The following is a 20,390-nucleotide window of genomic DNA, read 5'->3' as shown; positions in this document are numbered from 1 at the left end:
ATAATTTAAAAATATAATGTGTTTTAATTTGATTAATAGTGGTTCAAAAAAATTATTAATTATCTAACATTACCCAAATATAAAATAGTCAATTTATATTGAGAACCGACCGGTGACGGTGAGACCAAACCGGTACCTTCCCGGTTTACTCTGAACGACGCCGTTTAAAAAAAAAAAGGAGAAAACTGAATTTGAGAAACCAGTCTCTCCCCCTTTGCTTTCACTCACGCATAGCTTTTCCCGTTCTCCCTTGAAAACCCTAGCCTCCATTGCGCCGGCGTTGGTCTCACCGTCGCCGCCTGGTTCGTCGTGCTCGAAGGCCCTCCCGTTCGCCCAACGCCAGCGTCTCCAGGTTTTGCTCCAAAGTCGTCCGTCCGTCGCGTTCGCCGCCAGCTCCCCGTCGTCCGTCTCCAGTTCACCAGTGTTCGTTGCCAGCTTCCCGTCGTCCGTCGCTCTCCCTCAAATCTATGGTCACTGCCCTCGCCGAAGGTAATGCCTCGGATGCACATTCAGTGCTCGGCGCTCTTTCTTGGTTGATTGGCTCTGCTCACCAGTGTTACTAGCTTGTTCTTGCTTGCTTTGGGTTGCTTGACTCTGTTACTTACTGATTGATGATAAACTGATACTGATAAATTGTTACTGGCTTGTTTTTGCTTTTTTTTTTCTGTTGTTAAATTTTGTTAGAAGTTTCTTGATGATAAATTTTGTGCTCATTGCCTAAAGGAATACTTGTAATTTTATCACAAAATGTAGCAAATTATGTATTGAAATGAACTCGCATAATCATGGTCTTACTACATTTTAGTAACTATGTTTTACTGTTTTAGCTCTCAGAAACCAGGTAAATATCATTTCCGTCTGTGTTAATACCATTGAATACAGGGAAACACTGAAATGATATGTGATTAATCACACTATTATGTCAACTTGAAAGTAATTGTGTGCAAAGTTTGAATGTTGTTAATTTCACTTTATGCTTAATACCAACAAGCCTCACTTTTTGACTTAAAATTTAACTGTTTGACACTATGCAATTTGATTTATTGGTTAAGAAATCACCTTCTAGAACCTTTGGGATTTCATACTTTAAAACTGAACTTGATTAGCCAAATAAAGTGGCAACAAACACGCCAAAACATGAATATATGTATCCTAGATAGTACATTTTGCCATAAGTTGGTGCTTAATATTCTTATTGATTTCTGAGTGTGTTGTTCTGTTTTTGTTTTAAGGCCGTGTTTTGTGCTCAATTTTCATTTTGTAGGAAATAGTTGGAGGTATGTAAGAATTAAGAAGGCAGACTATCCCAACGGTACTACTTGTTGATTCTGGTCCCTCACAAGCTTGAACATAGAATTGAAAAGAGAAACCCTTCATTATTTCATTATTAGTCTATTTTTGGCATTGCATATTATTGTAGTTTTTTGTTTATTTATTGAACTTTCATAGAACCAGTTGTTTATGATCCCCTTTTGAAGTAAAAAAAAAGTTGCAGTGCTCACTGTTAGTGCTTTTTTTGGTTTTTTTTCATGCTTGGTTCAGAAATCATATTGTGTTGTGTTTTGTGTTTTTATTGAATGATTATTGAATGTTTTGTGTTTTCATTGAATGATTAATTGATTATTGACTAGCTCTGGCTGCTCTGTGCTGCTGTTTTGTGTTTTGTGCTTTTTTTGCGTAGTGATGTGCTGTTGGAATATTATGCTGTGCTGTGTTTATGCTTTGGGCTTCATTGTGTTTAGTTTGTGATTTTATTGAAGATTTCAATAGCAATATAATGGGTATTAAATTGTTAATATTATGACAAACTTTCGTGATGTCATTTTATATTTGGATATTTCCTTTTGTTATTCAACTTTAAAGATTGTACTTTCATAAGATCCTAAGACTTTAGTTGATAACATTTAACGCTTTGAATTTGGAAGACATTTTAAGGTACATATTAGACTATACTTATGTTTTAGGGTATTTATTTATATTTTATTTGTTATTTTATTATAAAACGGTTTTTCCGGTTGAATTACGGTTGAACCAGTTGGACTAATGAACCAGTAACTAGAGCGGTTTGATAACTGGTTCGGTTTTCAGAACCTTGATTAAAACACAGCAGAGGCAGTGCTGAAAGCCTCAACCTTCTCTGTTGCCGCCTCTCGCCGGCCCACGTCTCGTTGCCGCGCTGCTCACGTCTTCCTCTGCATCACCGCGCCCCTCGTGTCTTCCGCTGTGCCTCGCTGTGTCTTGGTTCTCTGTCTCCCTCTTCTCTGCGTCCGGCCAAGGTGAGTTTTTTTTTAGTTATTCAATTATTAATTTTTAATGGTTTGGCCATTTGGGTAATTGTTGCTGCTTATCCTGTTTTAACGTAGCTGCAATGGTTACTTTTTGCTGATTCTGACCCTCTCTGCCTTGTGCTTCCTCTGGCTTTGGTTCTGTGATCGGAATACTGTGACATTTTATTGGAACACTGAGGCTTTTGTTCTGCTTCTGAACTTTGCAGAGGTGAGCTTTTTTTTTTTTCAATGTAGCGTAGCATAGATAAATTAATGTTAATTGGAATTTGTATAAAATGACACTTGATCGCAAATTTGAAAGCAATTGAAATTTGTATGTAAATTATTGCTGTTTTAATGTAATTTTAAAATAGAAATTTGATGCTGATTGGAATTTGTATAGAATACTTGATTGTTGCTGTTTTAATACTTGATTATTGTGATTATTGCTGTTTTAATGTAAGTGTAATACTTGATTTATGCCCTTTTAATGTAGGTTTAATATTTGATTGTTATTCTTTTTTAATTGTTTTAATGTAGGTTTAGTGCTAATTGAAATTTTCCTGTTAGTTATTTTTAGAAATTGATAATTGATTGTTGTTACTGTCTTAGTGAAGATATGTATTTTCTGTTAATGTAGGTTTAAATACTTGTTAATTGACTATTTTATATTTTTATTTAAGTAGGATCGGGTCAACCGGTTTAAGCTGTGAAGTGACCTAGTTGTCTGACTTGTTCAATCATCGATTCAGTTCTGACAAGTATGTCTGTGACTTAGCAAAGCCAAAATGCTCTCCAAACTAAGATTCCTGAACCACTTCGTCCACAAGAATCTTTCTACACGAACCACCGCTTTCAGTGGCTTCTACCGCTTCTCCAACAGTGGCGCTTTCTGCACCGTGGCTGATTCAACCACACAGCCAACCCCCGAGTCGTACGAACTCCCTGATTGGGTCAAATTCTCCGACAACCCAACCTCTCCCAATGGCGACTACGACGAAGACTTCGTTATCCCTTCACTTGCTCCTTGGGTCGACGGCCACCTCCTTCATCCCACTCCCAAATTTGTCATCACCCCAACTTCCCAGCCAAACAACCTTGAAGAGGTCGAAGCAATCACCACTCGTCTAAAGGAAAAGCACCCATCTCCTGAGAAAGTTGCTCAAGCACTTGCTCAACTGAGTGGTTTTAAGGTTTCAAAAGGTTTGGTTGAACAGATTCTGAAGAGATTCAGTAATGATTGGGTCTCGGCTTTTGGGTTTTTCTCATGGGCTAAAGTTCAAACAGGTTATGAGCATTCTCCTCAACTATACAATTTCATGGTCGATATCCTGGCAAAGTCGAAGAATTTCCATCTCATGTGGGAGTTAGTGGAGGAAATGGCTCATCTTCAACAAGGGTATGTTACCTCGGACACATTGGTTAAGGTTATGAGGAGGCTTGCAAAGGCTGGCAAGCATGAATATGCCATTGAAGTGTTTCGCAGAATGGGGAAGTTTGGTGTCAAACAGGACACAGCAATGTTGAATGCTCTCATGGACGCATTGGTGAAAGGGAATAGTGTTGAGCATGCCCATGATGCTCTTTTGGAGTTCAAGGGTTCGGTTCCCTTGAATTCCCATTCTTTCAATGTTTTGATACATGGGTGGTGCAAAGTTAGGAAATTTGAATGGGCCAAGAAAGCAATGGAGGACATGAAGGAACATGGGTTTCACCCTGATGCGTTCTCATACACTACTTTCGTCGAATCATATTGCCGCGAGAAGGATTTTCGCAAAGTGGACCGAGTTATGGAGGAGATGAGGAAAAATGGTTGCACCCCTAATGCTGTGACTTACACAATTGTGATGCTTGCTCTTGGGAAGGCAGGGCAGCTCAAAGAAGCTTTGGAGTTGTATGAAAAGATGAAGGTTGATGGGGGTGTGCCTGACACTGCATTTTATAGCTCCTTGATATTCATTCTTGGCAAAGCTGGTAGGATTAAAGATGCTCGTGATGTGTTTGAGGATATGCCAAAGCAAGGTGTTGTGAGGGATGTGATGACTTACAATACTATGATTAGTATTGCTTGTACTCACCAGAGGGAAGAGACTGCCCTGAGGTTGCTCAAGGAGATGGAAGATAGCACATGTAAGCCTGACCTTGAGACATATCATCCATTGTTGAAGATGTGCTGCAGGAAGAAGAGGATGAAGGTGCTCAGGTTTCTGTTGGATCACATGTTGAGAAATGATTTAATCCCTGAAGTGGGAACTTACACGCTTTTGGTGCATGGTATGTGTAGAAGCGGAAAGCTTGAGAGCGCTTGCTCATTCTTTGAGGAGATGGTGTTGCAGGGATTAACCCCAAAGGAAGTCACGCGGAAGCTCCTGCTGGGAGAACTCGAGTCCAAGAACATGATCAAAGAGAAACAACACATCGAGGATTTGATGGCACGGGTCCAACGCAACAATCTCGTTGCTAGTTAGTGGTGTTTTCGGAAGCAGGATTCAGTTCCAAGAAAGCAAATTTTCCTTGCGATTGGATTCCGTCATTTCCCATGAGAAAAATGATACCAGTAACAGTGGTTCCTAACTTTTGCAAAGTTGGATTCATTAATTTGTATGCTATAAACACCTATTTTGTAATTTTAAGGCAGGTGCGTTTTATAATACTTATGGTATAAAATTCCATTAAAGCTCTAAGCGGACAATGGAAGGAAATCACCCAGAGAGGGGAGGAAAAAGAAAAAAGAAGGAAAAACTACCATTTGTACCCATGAATTTTGCGAACACTGACAAAAGTACCCATCAAACAAGAAAACTAACGTTGTATCCATGAAAGATGGGTTCCGTGTGACAATAGTACCCAAACTGTGATTTTTCGTTGACTTTTTAATAAAATTCCCAAATTATCCCTTCTATATATCTTTTTCCCCAAATTCCAAATTTCACAATCCTCATCCTTCGTCTTCTACGCGCTCACCCACTCTCAAGCACCCAACTTCGCTTCCGTCCTCATAGTCGCCTTCTGCGAATTGGGTCATATCCAAGAAGCTCTTTCGGTGTATAGAAACGTCTCTTCTTTGCCTCTCTTGAAGGCTTGCAACACGCTTCTTCACGCCCTCGTCAACACCCACAGATTTGATTCACTGTGGGAGGTCTATGGAGACATGGTGTCGCGTGGATTCTCCCCTACCGTTGTCAGCTACGGCATTTTAATGCAGTGCTGCTGTAACCAAGTTGATTTTGTTGGTGCACGCAAGTTATTTGATGAAATGCGCCAGGGCAAAATTGAACCAACCGTTGTGGTTTACACTATTATGATCCGTGTTCTTTGCAACGAGGGTCGAATGGGAGATGCCGAGGGCGTCTTCCGTTTGATGAGGGAATCCGGAGTGACGCCTAATTTGTACACTTATAAGACTCTCATGGATGGTTATGACAAGGTAGCTAATGTGATCCGGGTTTTCGAGTTGTATGCTGAAATGCTCTGGTATGGATTGCACCCTAATGTTGTCACATTTACTACTATGATAGATATTCTGTGCAAGGTGGTGAAATTTGGAATTTTGGTGGCTGGCTGTAGTAAAAGAAAATGAAGGATGAGGGTTGTGAAATTTGGAATTTGAGGAAGAAGATAGAAGGGGTAATTTGAGAATTTTATTAAAAAGTCAACGAAAAATCACGGTTTGGATACTATTGTCACACGGAATTCATCTTTCATGGGTACAACGTTAGTTTTCTTGTTTGATGGGTACTTTTGTCAGCGGTCACAAAATTCATGGGTATAAATGGTAGTTTTTTCAAAAAAGAAAATCTCCAAGATTGAAAAGCATTTTGTATTGGATCTATTATTCTATTTTTTGGGGTGATTAGATCTATTATTCTATTTAAAGTGAAAAAAAGAATAATATCAATTAATTTTTAATTTTCTTTCATTTTTCTTTGATGAAACAATGTAAACAGTATAAATACATGTAACTTTTTTCATGTTAAAATTATTATTATAAAATTTTTAAATTTTTTATTTTGATAAATATACTAAAAACTTAAAGTTTATTTGCAAATATTTTTTCAATTAGTAATTTTAATATATATTTTACTGCTAACTAAAACTTAATACTATTTTACTATTACTATTATGAAAAGCCTTTTATCTTTCTTTTTTTTTTGAATTTGAATCTTCTAAATTTTAAATTTGTACTTTAAAAGATAAAATGTGATTTTTTATTTTTGAATAGTTTCTCTCTCATATTTATTTTTGGTCCTACTTATAAAATAAATAATAAAAAATTACACTTTATTGTCTAAAGTGAAATTCAAACTTTAGAGAATTTAAATCTTTTTTTTTCCATCAGAAATAAATTGACTTAAATGAAATTAATTATTTTATTATATTTCTTCGAGAACTTCTGTGTACGTGATCCGAAACAAGAACCAAGCTCAAAAACTTATAGGGGGGTTTATGTAGCAAATCAAAATTTGTATTGACTTTAACTGAGGCAGTGGTCAAGACTCAATTCATAGGAAGATGAGAAAACGGTTTGAAATCCCATGCCTTACCTTACCTTCATCGAGATCCACAATTTAAACTATCTAGGCTCATTATTAGCAATGTTAGTGTATTAATAATAGATACAACATTTAATTAATCTATTTTTTATTTATTAAATATATATGATGTCAATATTAATAAAGATAAAATAATCAAAAAATAAATATTTTAGTTTTTAATTTTAAAAATATTTAGAAACAAAAAAATTAATTCGAAATAATTTAAAAAATATTTTATTTTGCATCTTCTATACAATAAACTACTTTTAGTATAATTTAATTACTAGTAGTTATTAATTACTATAAAACTAATTAATTATGAACTATTATCAACGATAATGTGCGTCATTGTAACAACATAATTTTTCTAACAACTAATAATAGAAGTTTTCTTTTAAACCGGTAAACTATAAAAGATGCACTCAAATTATTTTAGCATTGACAAAAGTATCTTTAAATTAGATTATCGATAAAAATACTGTTAAATAATTTGAAAAATGTAAAAAAAGAAAAGAAAAGTATATGGAATTAACTCTAAATCAGCCAAAAATAGAACAACTTAATTAATTATAAATATAGTAATTAATTTTATTTATTTATGATTTAAAATATTGGTTATTAAATGTTTTATTACATTCAAATTAGGAGGAGATACGTTCAGTATTATTGCAACGTAAGTCACGGAAACTGATTCAATTAGCTTTTCTCTCTTCACCCTCATTTTCCTCTCCAAATGCCTAAAACATGATAAATCAGAAAATAGATTCATAACCATCCAATTTACAAAGAAAAAAAACATCCTAATACATAGCATTATTTAATAGAGATTTTGGATTCACCCAAAAATATTTGGCTGATTTTTTACTGAAATTATCTTAATTTCCTAACATTATTTAAAAAAAAAAATACTCAATTGGGATCAGAGACATATTCCAACAATAAAAAAAAATATGTTGTGACTCACTTGTTAATGCCTAAGTTTCATTTGTCCCATAAGAAACTCCATTTACTATATTACTAATTTTCGATTAACATAAAACGTCTTCATTATTACGAATATATATATATATATATATATATATATTTTTTTTTTTTGTCATATTTTTAAATAATTTAAAAATATTTTTTTTGATAGCAAAATTTGAGAATGCTTTTATAAAAAAATAATTTGAGTGTATTTTGTAGTTTAGCCTTTCTTAATCTAGTTAATATATTAATCAATGAATCATATTTATGCAATAAAATCTTTTAATTCGTCATACCATCATTGGTGACATTAATAACTATGCGCTTAAGTTACCCAAAAAAAAAAGGCTATGCACTTAACAAATAGCTAGCTAGGGTGGCCGAATAAATATGAAGGCGGCTTGAACTTGAAGCTGAGTTTATAAACGTTGAATGTGTGCCTCCCAAACCATAAACAAGAAAACCAAAAGCTAAACACTATTCATATAAAAAACTATAGCATAAGATAATAAATTAGAAAATAAATAGTACTATACTATTGTAGTACCCTTTTTATTAATAACCTTTTCTTTCTCTGTATCTAATTATCTACGTGGTGGATGTGTGAGGCATTTTTGGCGTGTTCATGAAGTAAATAATAATGCCGTTAAAGATTTGCTCTCACCACCACCAATGGACAACCTAACCAAACAATGCCTTAACAAAATAAATAAATAATAAAAAATACTATGTGCACAAAAAATCAATAAAAAAAAGTTAGAAATAATAATAATAATAATAAAAAATAAAAGCCATTGCTTTCTTAGAAAAAAATCATCATATTATTTAAGTTATTTTCAATTTATATTTTATATTTGAGTATATATTTTATATCAATAGCTAATCTTTATTATTATACACTTAGTATGGTTAATAATAATAATAATAATAATAATAATAATAATAATAATAAAAGGCATTGCTTTCTTCCAAGTCCAAATGACATTATATTTATTTAATTTCCATATCACTTAACATTCCCTCAAAGTCCATTCTGTGACTCTTCCTCTTCTGCTGCCACTTCCAACTTCCAACTTCCAAACTTGATTTTCCTTTTAAATTGATATTATTTTTTAAAAAGGTTTTCATTTCTCAGCACTGTTTCTTGTTACTTATTTGCATTCTAATTTTCTTCAAATATATTATTCTTCTTTCCAACTTCATTTTAAGTAAGTTCATTTTCTTTGTATCAATATATATTGTATATAAATTGCAGAACAAATATATGTAATGTGTTCAATGTGTTGTTATAGCTGTGAATTCATGGTTACATTTTACTTCATATGAGTTTGAATATGATCAATGTGCTAATGTTTTTGAATCTCACATTGTTAGGGAAATTAACCAAGTGGTGGAGTCACTGAACTTGATGATGCTACAACATTCAAACATTTTCATAGAACAAGATTTTCTGCTTCTGATTCAGATTCTTGTTCTTGTTCTTCTTCTCTTCCCTCAAACTACAATATCTGATCTACATTCAGAAAAGCAAGCACTCCTTGATTTTGCATCAGCATTTCACCATGGCAAAAAGGTGAATTGGAACATGAACACTTCAATGTGCAATTCATGGAATGGAGTTACCTGCAATCCCAAGGGCACAAATGTAATTTCACTGAGGCTACCAGGTGTTGGTTTGAGAGGTTCTCTGCCACCAAACACAATTGGCAAGCTCAATGGTCTCACAAGTCTTAGTCTAAGGTCTAACACATTGAGTGGCAAAATCCCAAATGACATTCTTGCCCTTCATGCCCTAAGGTTTCTATATCTTCAACATAACAATTTCTCAGGTGAATTTCCAAATTTTCTTCCACCTAAGCTTGTGCTTCTTGATTTGTCACATAACTCTTTCACAGGACAAATTTCAGACTCAATCCAAAATTTGACTAATCTAACTGGTTTGTTCCTCAAGAACAATTCACTTATAGGGCCTATTCCTAATGTAACCCTTCCTAGTCTTAAGGATTTGGATTTGAGCTTTAACAACCTTAATGGTTCAATTCCTTTAGCATTTCATAGGTTTCAATCTTCATCATTTGATGGGAATTTGATGCTATGTGGACCACCTTTGACAAAACAATGTTCCTCATCAAGTCCTCTTAGTAGTCCAATGTTGTCTCCAATAATAGTATCTCAAAATTCAAGTTATGTTTCCAAGAAGAGGCCGATTCTCGGGGTGGTGATCGCGGCCGCTTTGGGAGGTTTCGGACTACTTTTTCTACTAGTTTTGATGTTGGTGTTGTGTTTTCTTAAGAGAGTTGGTGAACAAAATGAGGCACCAAAAGAAAGTAAACTTGATGAGAAGCTTAGGGAGGATTTTGGGAGTGGTGTGCAAGAACCTGAGAAGAACAAGTTGGTATTTTTCGGAGGGTGTTCTTATAACTTTGATCTTGAGGATTTGTTGAGAGCTTCAGCTGAAGTTCTTGGTAAGGGAAGTTGTGGAACAACTTATAAGGCAATCTTGGAAGAAGGGACAGTAGTTGTTGTTAAGAGGCTGAAGGAAGCTGCAATTGGGAAGAGAGAATTTGAACAGCAAATGGAAACTGTGCAAAAGCTTGATCAGCATCCAAATGTTGTTCCATTTAGTGCTTACTATTATTCCAAGGATGAGAAGCTAGTGGTTTATGATTACCTACCATTTGGAAGCTTTTCCAAGTTATTGCATGGTAATTTAATGTTATTATGAACTTTTCTTTTGATTTCATATTCATAAGGTTCAATGATGAAAATTTTACATAACTTTTTCTTTTCTTAAATATTTGCATGACTCATTTTTGTGTAATCACTTGAAAATACAATATCATAGCTTTCCTTTTGATTTCATATTCTTAATAAGGTTCCATTATGGTTTACATAGCTTTTTCTTTTTCTTAAATGTTTTGCATGATTCATTTTTGTGTAACTACATGAAATTCAACATATGGTAAGATAATATATAGAGTGAGTCACTTATTCTTTGTCAATAAAGTGATGAGTATCAGGTGAGTACACAAAAAATGAGTTATTCTATCGTTTATTATTTTTTATGACTAATTTTATCGTTACAAAACATTAGCATTAGATAGATTTAAATTTTAATGGCTACATCAAAAGACAACTATAAAAAATTCAGGTTTTATTGGTAATAATGGATATCTAACTCACTAGAATTTTTTTTTTTAAGAACTTGAGTCAAAGACAGAAATTTTACTTGCCAGAATGATAATGTCATGTCATGATTATTAATATTTGGATGAGTAAGTTTTTCATAGCACCTCATTCAATCAAACAACTACCATGACTGTTGTCAAGGATTCTTACTATATCTTTTTAATTCTTACTATTTTTAACATACATTTCCATTTTGCTGGTTATGCCTTTTTCATCTAAACCTTGTTAAAAATTATGATAGGAACAAGGGAAACTGGAAGAACTCCACTAGATTGGGACACCAGATTGAAGATAATGCTTGGAGCTGCTAAGGGTGTTGCTCATATTCATTCTGCAAGTGGAAGGAAATTTGTCCATGGCAATATAAAATCATCTAATGTGCTACTCTTAGGTGATCTACAAGGCTGCATATTGGATTTCGGCTTAGCTCCTCTAGCGAGTTTCTCAGGCTCCTTTAGGAGTCCTGGATATCGAGCCCCCGAGGTTATTGAGACCCAAAAATCCACACAAAAATCTGATGTGTACAGCTTTGGGGTTCTCCTTCTCGAGATGTTGACCGGCAAAACACCGATTCAGTATTCAGGACATGATGATCCGATTGATCTTCCGAGGTGGGTTCAATCTGTTGTTAGAGAGGAATGGACTGCTGAAGTGTTTGATCTTGAGCTAATGAGGTATCCAAATATTGAGGAAGAATTGGTGCAAATGCTGCAACTTTCAATGGCATGTGTTGCAATGGTTCCTGACACAAGACCCTCAATGGAGGAAGTTGTAAGGGTTATTGAAGAAATCATAGGATCCTATTCTTAGAACCAGACATCATTATCAGACAAGTTCAAGGGAACTCATGATTTCATTCCATACTACTGAATATATAATGGCAACATGGCATTATGTTTTAGGAGTTAGCATAAATTACCTAGATACTTTCCTAATGCTTATAGAAACAAATGAACTAAAACAATAAGTTCTAAGTTAGAAAATTACTTGCATGTTTGAGCATCTCCCCATTTCTTTCTTTATTATTATTTGTTTTGATTCATTCTTACCATTTTCTTTTATCTTCTCATGATTGCTTTAGTTTAATGTCTTATACCATATTTAAATAATATGACAAAATCTATTGTCAAGATAAAACTTGGAAGTTCTGTGATTTAGTGAATTAGCATCTATTAAAATAAAAAAATTATCTTCCTATCTTAGTTAAACCTGGAGAAGATACTATTGTTTTCTGTTGGAAATCGGTTCATCAATGACAATACAAGTGGAATAAAATATTGCAATGTATTCAAAAACCTAATCATCACTTCATCACAAGAGTTGAGGAATTACAGCAGTGTCATCATCACAGGTACTATTGTCTTATTCATGATGCCATGCTGAAGCATGAATACACAACATAAAGATATAAGTATACTCTTCCCCTGTAACATATTTCTAAATGTTCAAAAAATTTGTCACACATATATTAAAATGGCCCCCAATTTAGGCCAAACCTATTAGTATTTTCTGCCTAGTGTGATGTTAATGCCTATTCAAGACCAAAAAGAATAAGTATACTGCCTGCTTCACCCAGTGTTAGAAATTCAATGAATGGTGGTGTTTGAAGAGTTTTGGTTAACCAAATCCTCACCACTAACATACTTAGCAACAAATGATATCAGTCGAAACGGTGCACCAATAAGGGGAGCATCCATTAGTGGCACACTATCCTGTTCCACAATTTCAGCATCCTGCGGTTCCAGTTCATGTACTTCATTGTCATCCAATGGGATCTGCACAATTTCTCCAGTGTCATCAGATAACGATGATGAGTTCGGAGTTAACCCAACAGCTTGCTCGCCATTGATATAATCACGATCATTCATCACTGTCTCTTGCAATGAACCTGACTCCTGAGCTGATACAGACTTAACCTCTGCAGATTCGGTTGTATCAGAAGCCACCCCATCAGAATGAGGAAACACATTAATTGAATCAGGTCCAGCTCCTCCAGAAACTCCAACTTCTGCATTGTGTCGATCCAGCTCAACATACAACATGTTAATCTGAGGAAAAAACAATGGACAAAGAATGCATTAGTATCTACATCTTACCCGGTCAATCTAATATACTACTATTAAACCGAATCTTCTAGTAAGTCATCAGCAATGCTCTCTTAAAAAATCCAAAAAGAACAAGGCACATTACCTTCTCAACAAGTTCGGCATTCTCCAGCACCAATTTCTCCACCAACGTACAAGCTGCTTCAATTTGAGACTTCAACTCCTCATTTTCAGAAGCACTTTCCTGTCCACCATTAAGCTAAATATAATCAGACATAAATAGCCAAGCAATTGAGGAGTTTCCCTCCTCCCCCGACTTGAACCACAGTTCACACAGTTGATAGGTCTATATGGCCCCATTTGGTAAGTTGGTAACTACCTTAGGGACAGAAATGCATAAACATTGGGAGACACAAACTTGTTTTAAGGAAACATATAAAAACAAGAAAAATATCTGTCCTTGAACAAAATTTGCTTAATTTTTGTCCTAGAACTGGGAACGAGAACAAATACCACTTTTGCCTTATCTTAGTTTCAATGTCTATATATTTTGGTACTGAAACACTTACCAAACACAGCCACAACCATTTGGGTGCTATATCATTTGAATATAGGCAGTCATCGACCATTAGACAGCAGTCTCAAGTAAACTTTTAAGTATCAAATATTAAAACATTAAAGATCATTTCTGATGCAGACAAGTATCAGTGATCCTCTCCTCCTTTTGAAAAGTAATTAAGGCCCATAAAACTTGTATAGTATTCTATACTATATCCAAGAAACTAGACAAAAAATAAACCTTTACAGATGCATCAGCTGAGCGGAAAGATGAGCTGTTTTCAAGGTTCTGAATTGTTGTTTGAAGACTTGAAACATTTTCCCCCAGTTGCTGATTTTCTAGCAAAAGATTGTTCTTGAAATGTTCCAACTCAGCCACCTGCCAAACTTTGTTTTTAATTTCCATATCAGAATTAACACACTTTTATAAAATGTACATGACCAAACCCTAAACCATATTAATATTATTATCATTATTAGCTTCACAAATGTTTTTAATCTGAATATAATCAATATACATATGCATGTTTTTAATTTTCTCATAGCCATCCAAATTCAAAGTCAATAAATTCATTTTGGAACAGAGGCTACAGAGCTTTAGCAAATCAGGGGGGCTCACTTGCAAGGGCAGCTCACTCAATAGTTATACTACAAGCTAATGTCTCAATTGAGCTACACAACTCCCAAAAAATCATGATAAGAATTCCTAAAAATACTAGTACAATACTTGTTCACTAGGTTATTCAACAAGAAATATTCAGATATGTGCATAAGGTACAGTACATACCTGTCCTTGGAACATGGTAATCTTTCCATTCAGGTTTGAAATATCTTCTTTAGTTGATTTCTGTAAACAAAACACATGACTTCCTCCGCTAAGTGTCATTCACAAATCACAATAAACAGAAAATTCAGCACAATTGTATGGATTAGGATGACATCGTATAAAGGTCAGAGGTAAACATAATTTCTGTTCTGAAAATTTTAACTAAACAAGTATTTCTGTTAAGGACAGAGCTCCTAATGGAATTAAAGTTTAAAGAAACAGGTTCAAGGGTATTTTACAGGGATATGAGTGTTGGTAACTAACTGCTGAGCTGGCCAATAGGTGCATGAGGAATGTGATGATGCGGTGAATGAGCAAAACTGTTTTGAGGGGAAACGGGATATTTATAGGGACATGAGAGTGTGGCAGAGTAGACCGTAATTTTGGCAGGGAATTGGAAGAATATAGCTGCTCCATGGTGCTCTGTATTTTTACTTTCTCCTATTGCCTTTTTCCCCCTTACTTTTCTTCCAAATTCCTCTTCACTGAATCTTTAATATTAGGAAGAGGTAGCGAGAAATACAATTATCATTTTCTTTTGTTTGTTCTCTGCGGTTTCTATCAGTTTCTTTATAACAAGTAACAGCACGATAAGGATGCCAGAGCACTGAATATCACATGTAAGATGAGTTTGCTGGCCAATCGTTGACCCTATTATATAAAAACTATCACTTTATAAGTACAATAGTAGTTTCTACCAGGGGAAACAATTGTGAAACAGTGTTTTTAAAATATTATTATAACATAACCCTATTCATTTAACATGATGAAGTGCCTTAACAGTAACTAATTTCATTGTCCGACACAGAATTAATGCTAATAGATGTCATTCATTAGCATATAAAGATCAGCAACCTACTGATGTTGCTAAGATAATTTAAAAAACTAATTTAACATAAGAAAGCCCAAGTCATTAGCAATGCTAATTTCAATGCAATAACATATGGGAGAATAATCTTGCTGTTACCTCTTTCTCAACAAAGGAACTCAAATCACTCTCAAGAAGATTAATTTTTTCCAGTAAACTCTCCTGTGGAAAAAGGTATGTCAGAATTAAACCATCAGCCAACTTCCATTAAAAAAATAAGAGCAGAAAATGACAAAGTTGATGGAGCAATTTGTACCACTTTAAGGCTCAAAATTTCTTTTTCACACAGCAACCGCTTGGTTTCTTCCACCAATCCAACCTGAAAAATGAAAAACAATACAGGAAATGAATTATCTTAACAACTAGTTCTTAAAATTCGATGCTCCCAAGTTTTAGAAGTGAAAAATAATTCTCAAGCCGTTCACCTCTTTTTGAAGCAAGGAACTCTTCTCACTCTCTAACTGTGCAATTCTCATTTCCAAACCAACCTGCAGGTGATCCAGTTAGGCATGCCAGGCCAGCAATCGGCAGTGCAACACATATAAGAATAATATTCCAAATATTAGTCAAAATTGTTCACTCAAATTGATTCATCTGTTTTTGTATGTGCAATTCATTGTCACATTTTAATTTATTGATAGTCTCTTCCAAGGCTACCTGAGTGGCCTTTTCCACCAATCCAGCCTGAATATGATACAAAATTAAATATGAAAAATCTTAATAACTTCACAGACTCATCGCTCCGAACTCTTAAAAGGACACAATACTAAGTCTCGAACTCTTATAAGGACACAATACTAAGTCTTTCACCTCTTTTTCAAGTAAGGAACTATTCTCACTCTGTAATTGTGCAATTCTCATTTCCAAACTAGCCTGCAGGGGGTCAGGTTAATCATGCCAGTCAATAGCCAAACACATATATAAGAGTAATAATAATATTCAAATAAGATAAGAGAGCTATCCACACAGTCATTAAACCGTAAATTCAAATTCAATGACCTGGTTTTGCTTCTCCCATTCATTTTCACTTTGTAATTTATTGATGGTCTCTTCCAAGGTAACCTGTGCAGAAAGGGAAGCGAATAAATGATAAAAAAAAAACAAGCAATTTATTTACATATGTAGAAAGCAAGCCTAGTTTCAGCTATTTTTCTTAAATTTCTTTCAAGATAGCTTATTGAGAAGGTAAACATGAAGCCACAATAATATAAACTCATATTAAACATTCTCTAACAAAACTTAAATATATTACCTCTTTCTGAATGTGTTTATCACATTCTTCTTTCAATTTTTTAATTGCATCCTCTGATATGGTCTGTAGATTATCAAAATGTTTGTGATTTAAACACTTGAATACTTGAGAAAATCTCTCAGCTGCATTTTTAAGTAACTTACTGCTTTCTGAATATGCAAATCATTTTCTTCCTTCATTCTTCTTATTGTATCTTTTGATACAGCCTGATTGAAAACAGGGTACGCACATTAAGAGAAATAGATTGGATTGGCTAAAAAGCAGGATAAACATTTAAAGAAAGAATGAAAATATTTGGATAAAATTTGGAAGATGTTACCTCCATCTGCAAATGCATATCGTTTTCTTCTTTTAATTTTCTAATTGCATCTTCTGACATAGCCTGTGGAATGATCTCTACATGTCATAAAACATTGAAACAAAAAGGCGCAAACCTAGGAAGCTATTTATAGATAAAGTGTTACCTCATTCTGCATATACATATACTGTTGTTCCTTTAATTTTCTAATAGTATCTTCTAATTCAATCTGTGGAAAGATAGACTATGTGTTAAAACTTTAAAGAAATTGCAAGATAAATATTTAATAATTAACAATTTAACAGATGTCACTCAGATCTTTAGATGACATTAAAATAAACTACCTTTTTTTGCATATGGATGTCATTTCCAGAATTCAATTTTCTAATTGTCTCTTCCATCATGCCCTATGTAATGGCAGGCTATACTTGTTATTAAAAGTTGAAACACAAGCACAATAACACTGGATAGATAACTCTTGTACAAAATATTACCACTTTCTGAAAGGACATATCTTTTTCTGCTTTTAATCTCTTGATGGTCTCTTCTGACTTGGCCTGTGGAATGATACACTGTGTCATAAAATAATTGAGACATAATAAAATAGAGAATAGACATTTCTCAAATTAAATATTACCTCTTTTCGAATATGCATATCAATTTTTTTATTTAATTCCCTGATTGTCCCTTCTAACATGACCTGTGGAGTGATACCATTGCTCATGTCATAATACTTTGAAACATAATAAAAATAAATAAAAAGATGGTTCCCAGAAAAATTTTACCACTTTCTGATTGTGTATATCATTTTCTTCTTTTAGTTTCCTTATTGTATCTTCTAATGTGATCTGTAGTGTAATATGTGTATCATTTACTTCCTTCAAATTCCTGATCGTCTCTTCTGACATGGTCTGTGAAGTGATACACTGTCTATGTCATAGTCTATTGAAACAATAAAACGAACAACAGGTATTTCCCAGATAAAAATTTTACCTCTTTCTCAATCTGTATATCATTTTCCTCTTGTAATTTCCTTATTCTATCACCTAATATGGTCTGTAGAGTGATGCAATATACATGTTATAAAATGTCGACATAGGAAAGAAATTTCTCAGGTGAAATGTTACCTCTTTCTGAATTAGCATATCGTTCTCATCTTTCAGCTTCCTGATTGTCTCTTCTGAAATGGCCTGTGGAAATACAAGCCATACATAATAAATATCTGAAACTGTAACAGAAACCACTGCATATATGGAAAATAACACTCTAGTAACATCTTACCAAATTCTGTTTGAGCATATCATTTTCATTTCCCAGTTTAAATACCTCTTCTGAGGTGGCCTGTCAAAATGGTAGTTTCAATTATTTGGCAATAACCCAATAAGCTCATGTCTAAAAGCACTCACGTTATACAGATTTGACAGCTAGTATGTATGAAACAGACAGAGAAACGGGAGATCCAACTTTATATGAGCAGTTATACAACCAGTCCATAATTATTTTTTTATTGAAAGAATAAGTATCACGATAAAAAATGCTGGAAAAAGGAAAGAGTGGGTACTGTCTCATGATTGGGTGTTTTGTGTTTTCATGATTGATATTGTTTGTGAGCATTAATAGTTCAATCATAATCGCTCCAAGAGCAATAGCGTTGAGTTAAATCACCTTTATCAATAGGAAAACAAATTACATGGCACGAAACTATACAATTTAATGAGGACAAGGTTACTCAGTGTGCTCGACAGTGAGACATTGTAGGATCTTTGCCATTTACAGCTTGAATGGAAAGCTGCACATGCCTAGAAACACTATTAAAAAGCTGAATCAGGAAATACCAGGTTGAAACTGAAGTTATATTTTTCAACAAAAGATGGCAACAATAGCATGGATTCCTTTCATGGAAAAATGAACCATTACAAAATATACATATCACACTTAAACAGTGAGCATAAAACCTCAAAACATATGTAAAAATCTGAATTGACTGAAAGAAAACTTACACATTCTTTACCATTTGGCAGGTGTCCATTTGAATCCATGACCATATTTCTGTTTTGGCCATCTGCAGACTCCAAGTGTTGAGTACCCTCATCTTCTTCATTCTTCGCTGAAATCCGATCTAGGTTTGGGTTTTCCTCAACCCCTCTCCAATCCACATTCTTACTTGGCTCATCTAGTGTTGCCAAATTATGAGCAGGCTCATCATTACCATTATTTATCAGATCCTCATCCCTAACTGCTGTTCCTCCAACCACATTTGTACTTCGCTCATCAGCAGTCTCAGAAATATCAGGATGATCAACCTTGCCATTATTTACCAGATCGTTGTCCCTAGTTGCTGTTCCACCATCCACATTTGTACTTTGTTCACCAGCAACATCAGTTACACCAGCACGCTCATCCTTTTCAGTATTCACCAGATTCTGATCCCTAATTGTTGTTTCTCCCACCCCATTTGAATCAACTATTACAATTTTCTCACCTGCGGCAGCATCCAGTTGCTCAATCTTAGTTTCTTTATCTCCTACTCCATTGTCCACATTCTTACCTTGCTTGTTCTTTTTCTTCCTGTTTTTCTTCTTTCTCTTGTCATCCTCCATCTAACCAGCTCAAATTCTCTATTCCAACTTCTAATATGCACCTCTTCAAAAATTTAAACCAAAAATAAGCAAATAAATAATACAACTTTCAGGTTCAGAACCCAAATGTTGGCACCACAAGTGATAAAAAGCTAGTTTCTAGTAAACCCAGATATAAAACTCAATTTAATTGTGATAAGTGCCAAGTTCAGGATCCAAGACAGATTCCACATTCTATCACAATTCATCAGAATAATATCTAACACAAGCGAACAGAATCTACAATGGAAAAGTTAACAACTCAGCGAAAAACAAAACTAAAAACTCAAAAACAACCAACGAATAGAGAGAAATGGCTTACATGTGGAAATGGGAGGAGCCAAATTGGGATCAAATTGGAAAGGGAGGGAACAAAAAACAGAAAGTATTGTTGAGTTAGCGTAATGTGCAAAACTCGCGTTGAATTTGCAAAGTAACAACGATTCGTGGGTTCAGTGAGAAACAATTTTGTAATGTAATGTAATTGAAATTTTTCGAAGGATAGGGCTTATGCTTTTGTGTGTTGTGCAATGCGTTGCGTTTTGGTGTGTATGGTTGTCGTGTGCACGCGCGTTTTTAGCGTTTCACTTTGTGTTTTTTTCTGAGAGCGCTTTCTGATTTTGCAACGTAACGACATCTTGCGTTTCGTCCTTCAACTGGAAAAATCCAACGGCAATGAAACCTCCCATTTGTCGTTTACCTTGTACACTTCAATCTAATTCTGACTTCTGAGTAATATATACTAATAAGAAAAACAAATAGTTGAATGCTTTATTTTTAATCATCAAACTAATTTATATTTTTTATTTTGTTTTTCAATCTCATATTAGATTTTATTAAAAATTTCAGATGAATCAGTCTTCTCATTATTTAATAAACACATAAAAATCTATAAAAGTTTTATAATTTTTCAGGTAAATCATTCTTATATAAATGAGTTATTATTATTATTATTATTATTATTATTA

General features: G+C 34.3%; 3 protein-coding genes across 18 annotated transcripts; 2 read left to right on the top strand and 1 right to left on the bottom strand.

Annotated features, from left to right (window-relative positions):
* Window positions 1-177: 177 nt before the first annotated feature.
* Window positions 178-4,918, top strand: LOC112743874 (uncharacterized). Of its 9 annotated transcripts, none has more exons than XM_025793264.3 (5): window positions 178-489; window positions 1,265-1,312; window positions 2,089-2,276; window positions 2,364-2,496; window positions 2,954-4,918. In XM_025793264.3, exon 5 carries the CDS (start codon window positions 3,056-3,058, stop codon window positions 4,733-4,735), a length of 1,680 nt encoding a protein of 559 aa, XP_025649049.1. In that variant the 5' UTR covers window positions 178-489; window positions 1,265-1,312; window positions 2,089-2,276; window positions 2,364-2,496; window positions 2,954-3,055; the 3' UTR covers window positions 4,736-4,918. The 9 variants fall into 9 exon arrangements, with proteins under 9 accessions (XP_025649049.1, XP_025649054.1, XP_072070866.1 ...); XM_025793265.3 differs by having other exon boundaries at window positions 194-489; window positions 2,951-4,918; XM_025793267.3 differs by having other exon boundaries at window positions 194-489; window positions 2,036-2,276.
* A 3,871-nt stretch (window positions 4,919-8,789) lies between these two features.
* On the top strand, window positions 8,790-12,017 carry LOC112743873 (probable inactive receptor kinase At5g58300). The gene is made up of 3 exons (XM_025793263.2): window positions 8,790-8,888; window positions 9,143-10,473; window positions 11,199-12,017. The coding sequence occupies exons 2-3, from the start codon at window positions 9,177-9,179 to the stop codon at window positions 11,765-11,767; spliced, it is 1,866 nt and encodes a 621-aa protein (XP_025649048.1). The 5' UTR covers window positions 8,790-8,888; window positions 9,143-9,176; the 3' UTR covers window positions 11,768-12,017.
* A 205-nt stretch (window positions 12,018-12,222) lies between these two features.
* LOC112743872 (uncharacterized) lies at window positions 12,223-20,129 on the bottom strand. 8 transcript variants are annotated; one of them, XM_025793258.3, is made up of 22 exons: window positions 19,745-20,129; window positions 18,805-19,447; window positions 18,086-18,145; window positions 17,932-17,994; window positions 17,798-17,860; window positions 17,590-17,715; window positions 17,442-17,504; window positions 17,299-17,361; window positions 17,149-17,211; window positions 16,971-17,033; window positions 16,826-16,888; window positions 16,650-16,712; window positions 16,507-16,569; window positions 16,254-16,316; window positions 16,065-16,127; window positions 15,680-15,742; window positions 15,511-15,573; window positions 15,354-15,416; window positions 14,348-14,407; window positions 13,802-13,939; window positions 13,148-13,246; window positions 12,223-13,005 (listed from the first exon to the last, which is right to left on the bottom strand). In XM_025793258.3, the coding sequence occupies exons 2-22, from the start codon at window positions 19,402-19,404 to the stop codon at window positions 12,544-12,546; spliced, it is 2,427 nt and encodes an 808-aa protein (XP_025649043.1). In that variant the 5' UTR covers window positions 19,405-19,447; window positions 19,745-20,129; the 3' UTR covers window positions 12,223-12,543. The 8 variants fall into 8 exon arrangements, with proteins under 8 accessions (XP_025649043.1, XP_072070863.1, XP_072070860.1 ...); XM_072214762.1 differs by having other exon boundaries at window positions 18,816-19,447; window positions 19,745-20,096; XM_072214759.1 differs by having other exon boundaries at window positions 18,805-19,662; window positions 19,745-20,015.
* Between the last annotated feature and the right edge of the window lie 261 nt (window positions 20,130-20,390).

This window comes from Arachis hypogaea, chromosome 14 (assembly GCF_003086295.3).
Source record: "Arachis hypogaea cultivar Tifrunner chromosome 14, arahy.Tifrunner.gnm2.J5K5, whole genome shotgun sequence".
NCBI classification, from domain to species: Eukaryota; Viridiplantae; Streptophyta; class Magnoliopsida; order Fabales; family Fabaceae; genus Arachis; species Arachis hypogaea.
The sequence above is the reverse complement of the archived record's forward strand: the minus strand, read 5'-3'. Positions and strand labels throughout refer to the sequence as shown.

Coding starts and splice junctions, on each gene's coding strand:
- LOC112743874 (XM_025793269.3), top strand. CDS start 3,056: ATGCTCTCCAAACTAAGATTCCTGAACCACTTCGTCCACAAGAATCTT.
- LOC112743873 (XM_025793263.2), top strand. CDS start 9,177: ATGATGCTACAACATTCAAACATTTTCATAGAACAAGATTTTCTGCTT. Junction 10,474..11,198: donor CTTTTCCAAGTTATTGCATG/GTAATTTAATGT, acceptor AAATTATGATAG/GAACAAGGGAAACTGGAAGA.
- LOC112743872 (XM_025793258.3), bottom strand. CDS start 19,404: ATGGAGGATGACAAGAGAAAGAAGAAAAACAGGAAGAAAAAGAACAAG. Junction 13,940..14,347: donor TTACCATGTTCCAAGGACAG/GTATGTACTGTA, acceptor AAAGTTTGGCAG/GTGGCTGAGTTGGAACATTT. Junction 13,006..13,147: donor ATGCCGAACTTGTTGAGAAG/GTAATGTGCCTT, acceptor TTTTTTCCTCAG/ATTAACATGTTGTATGTTGA.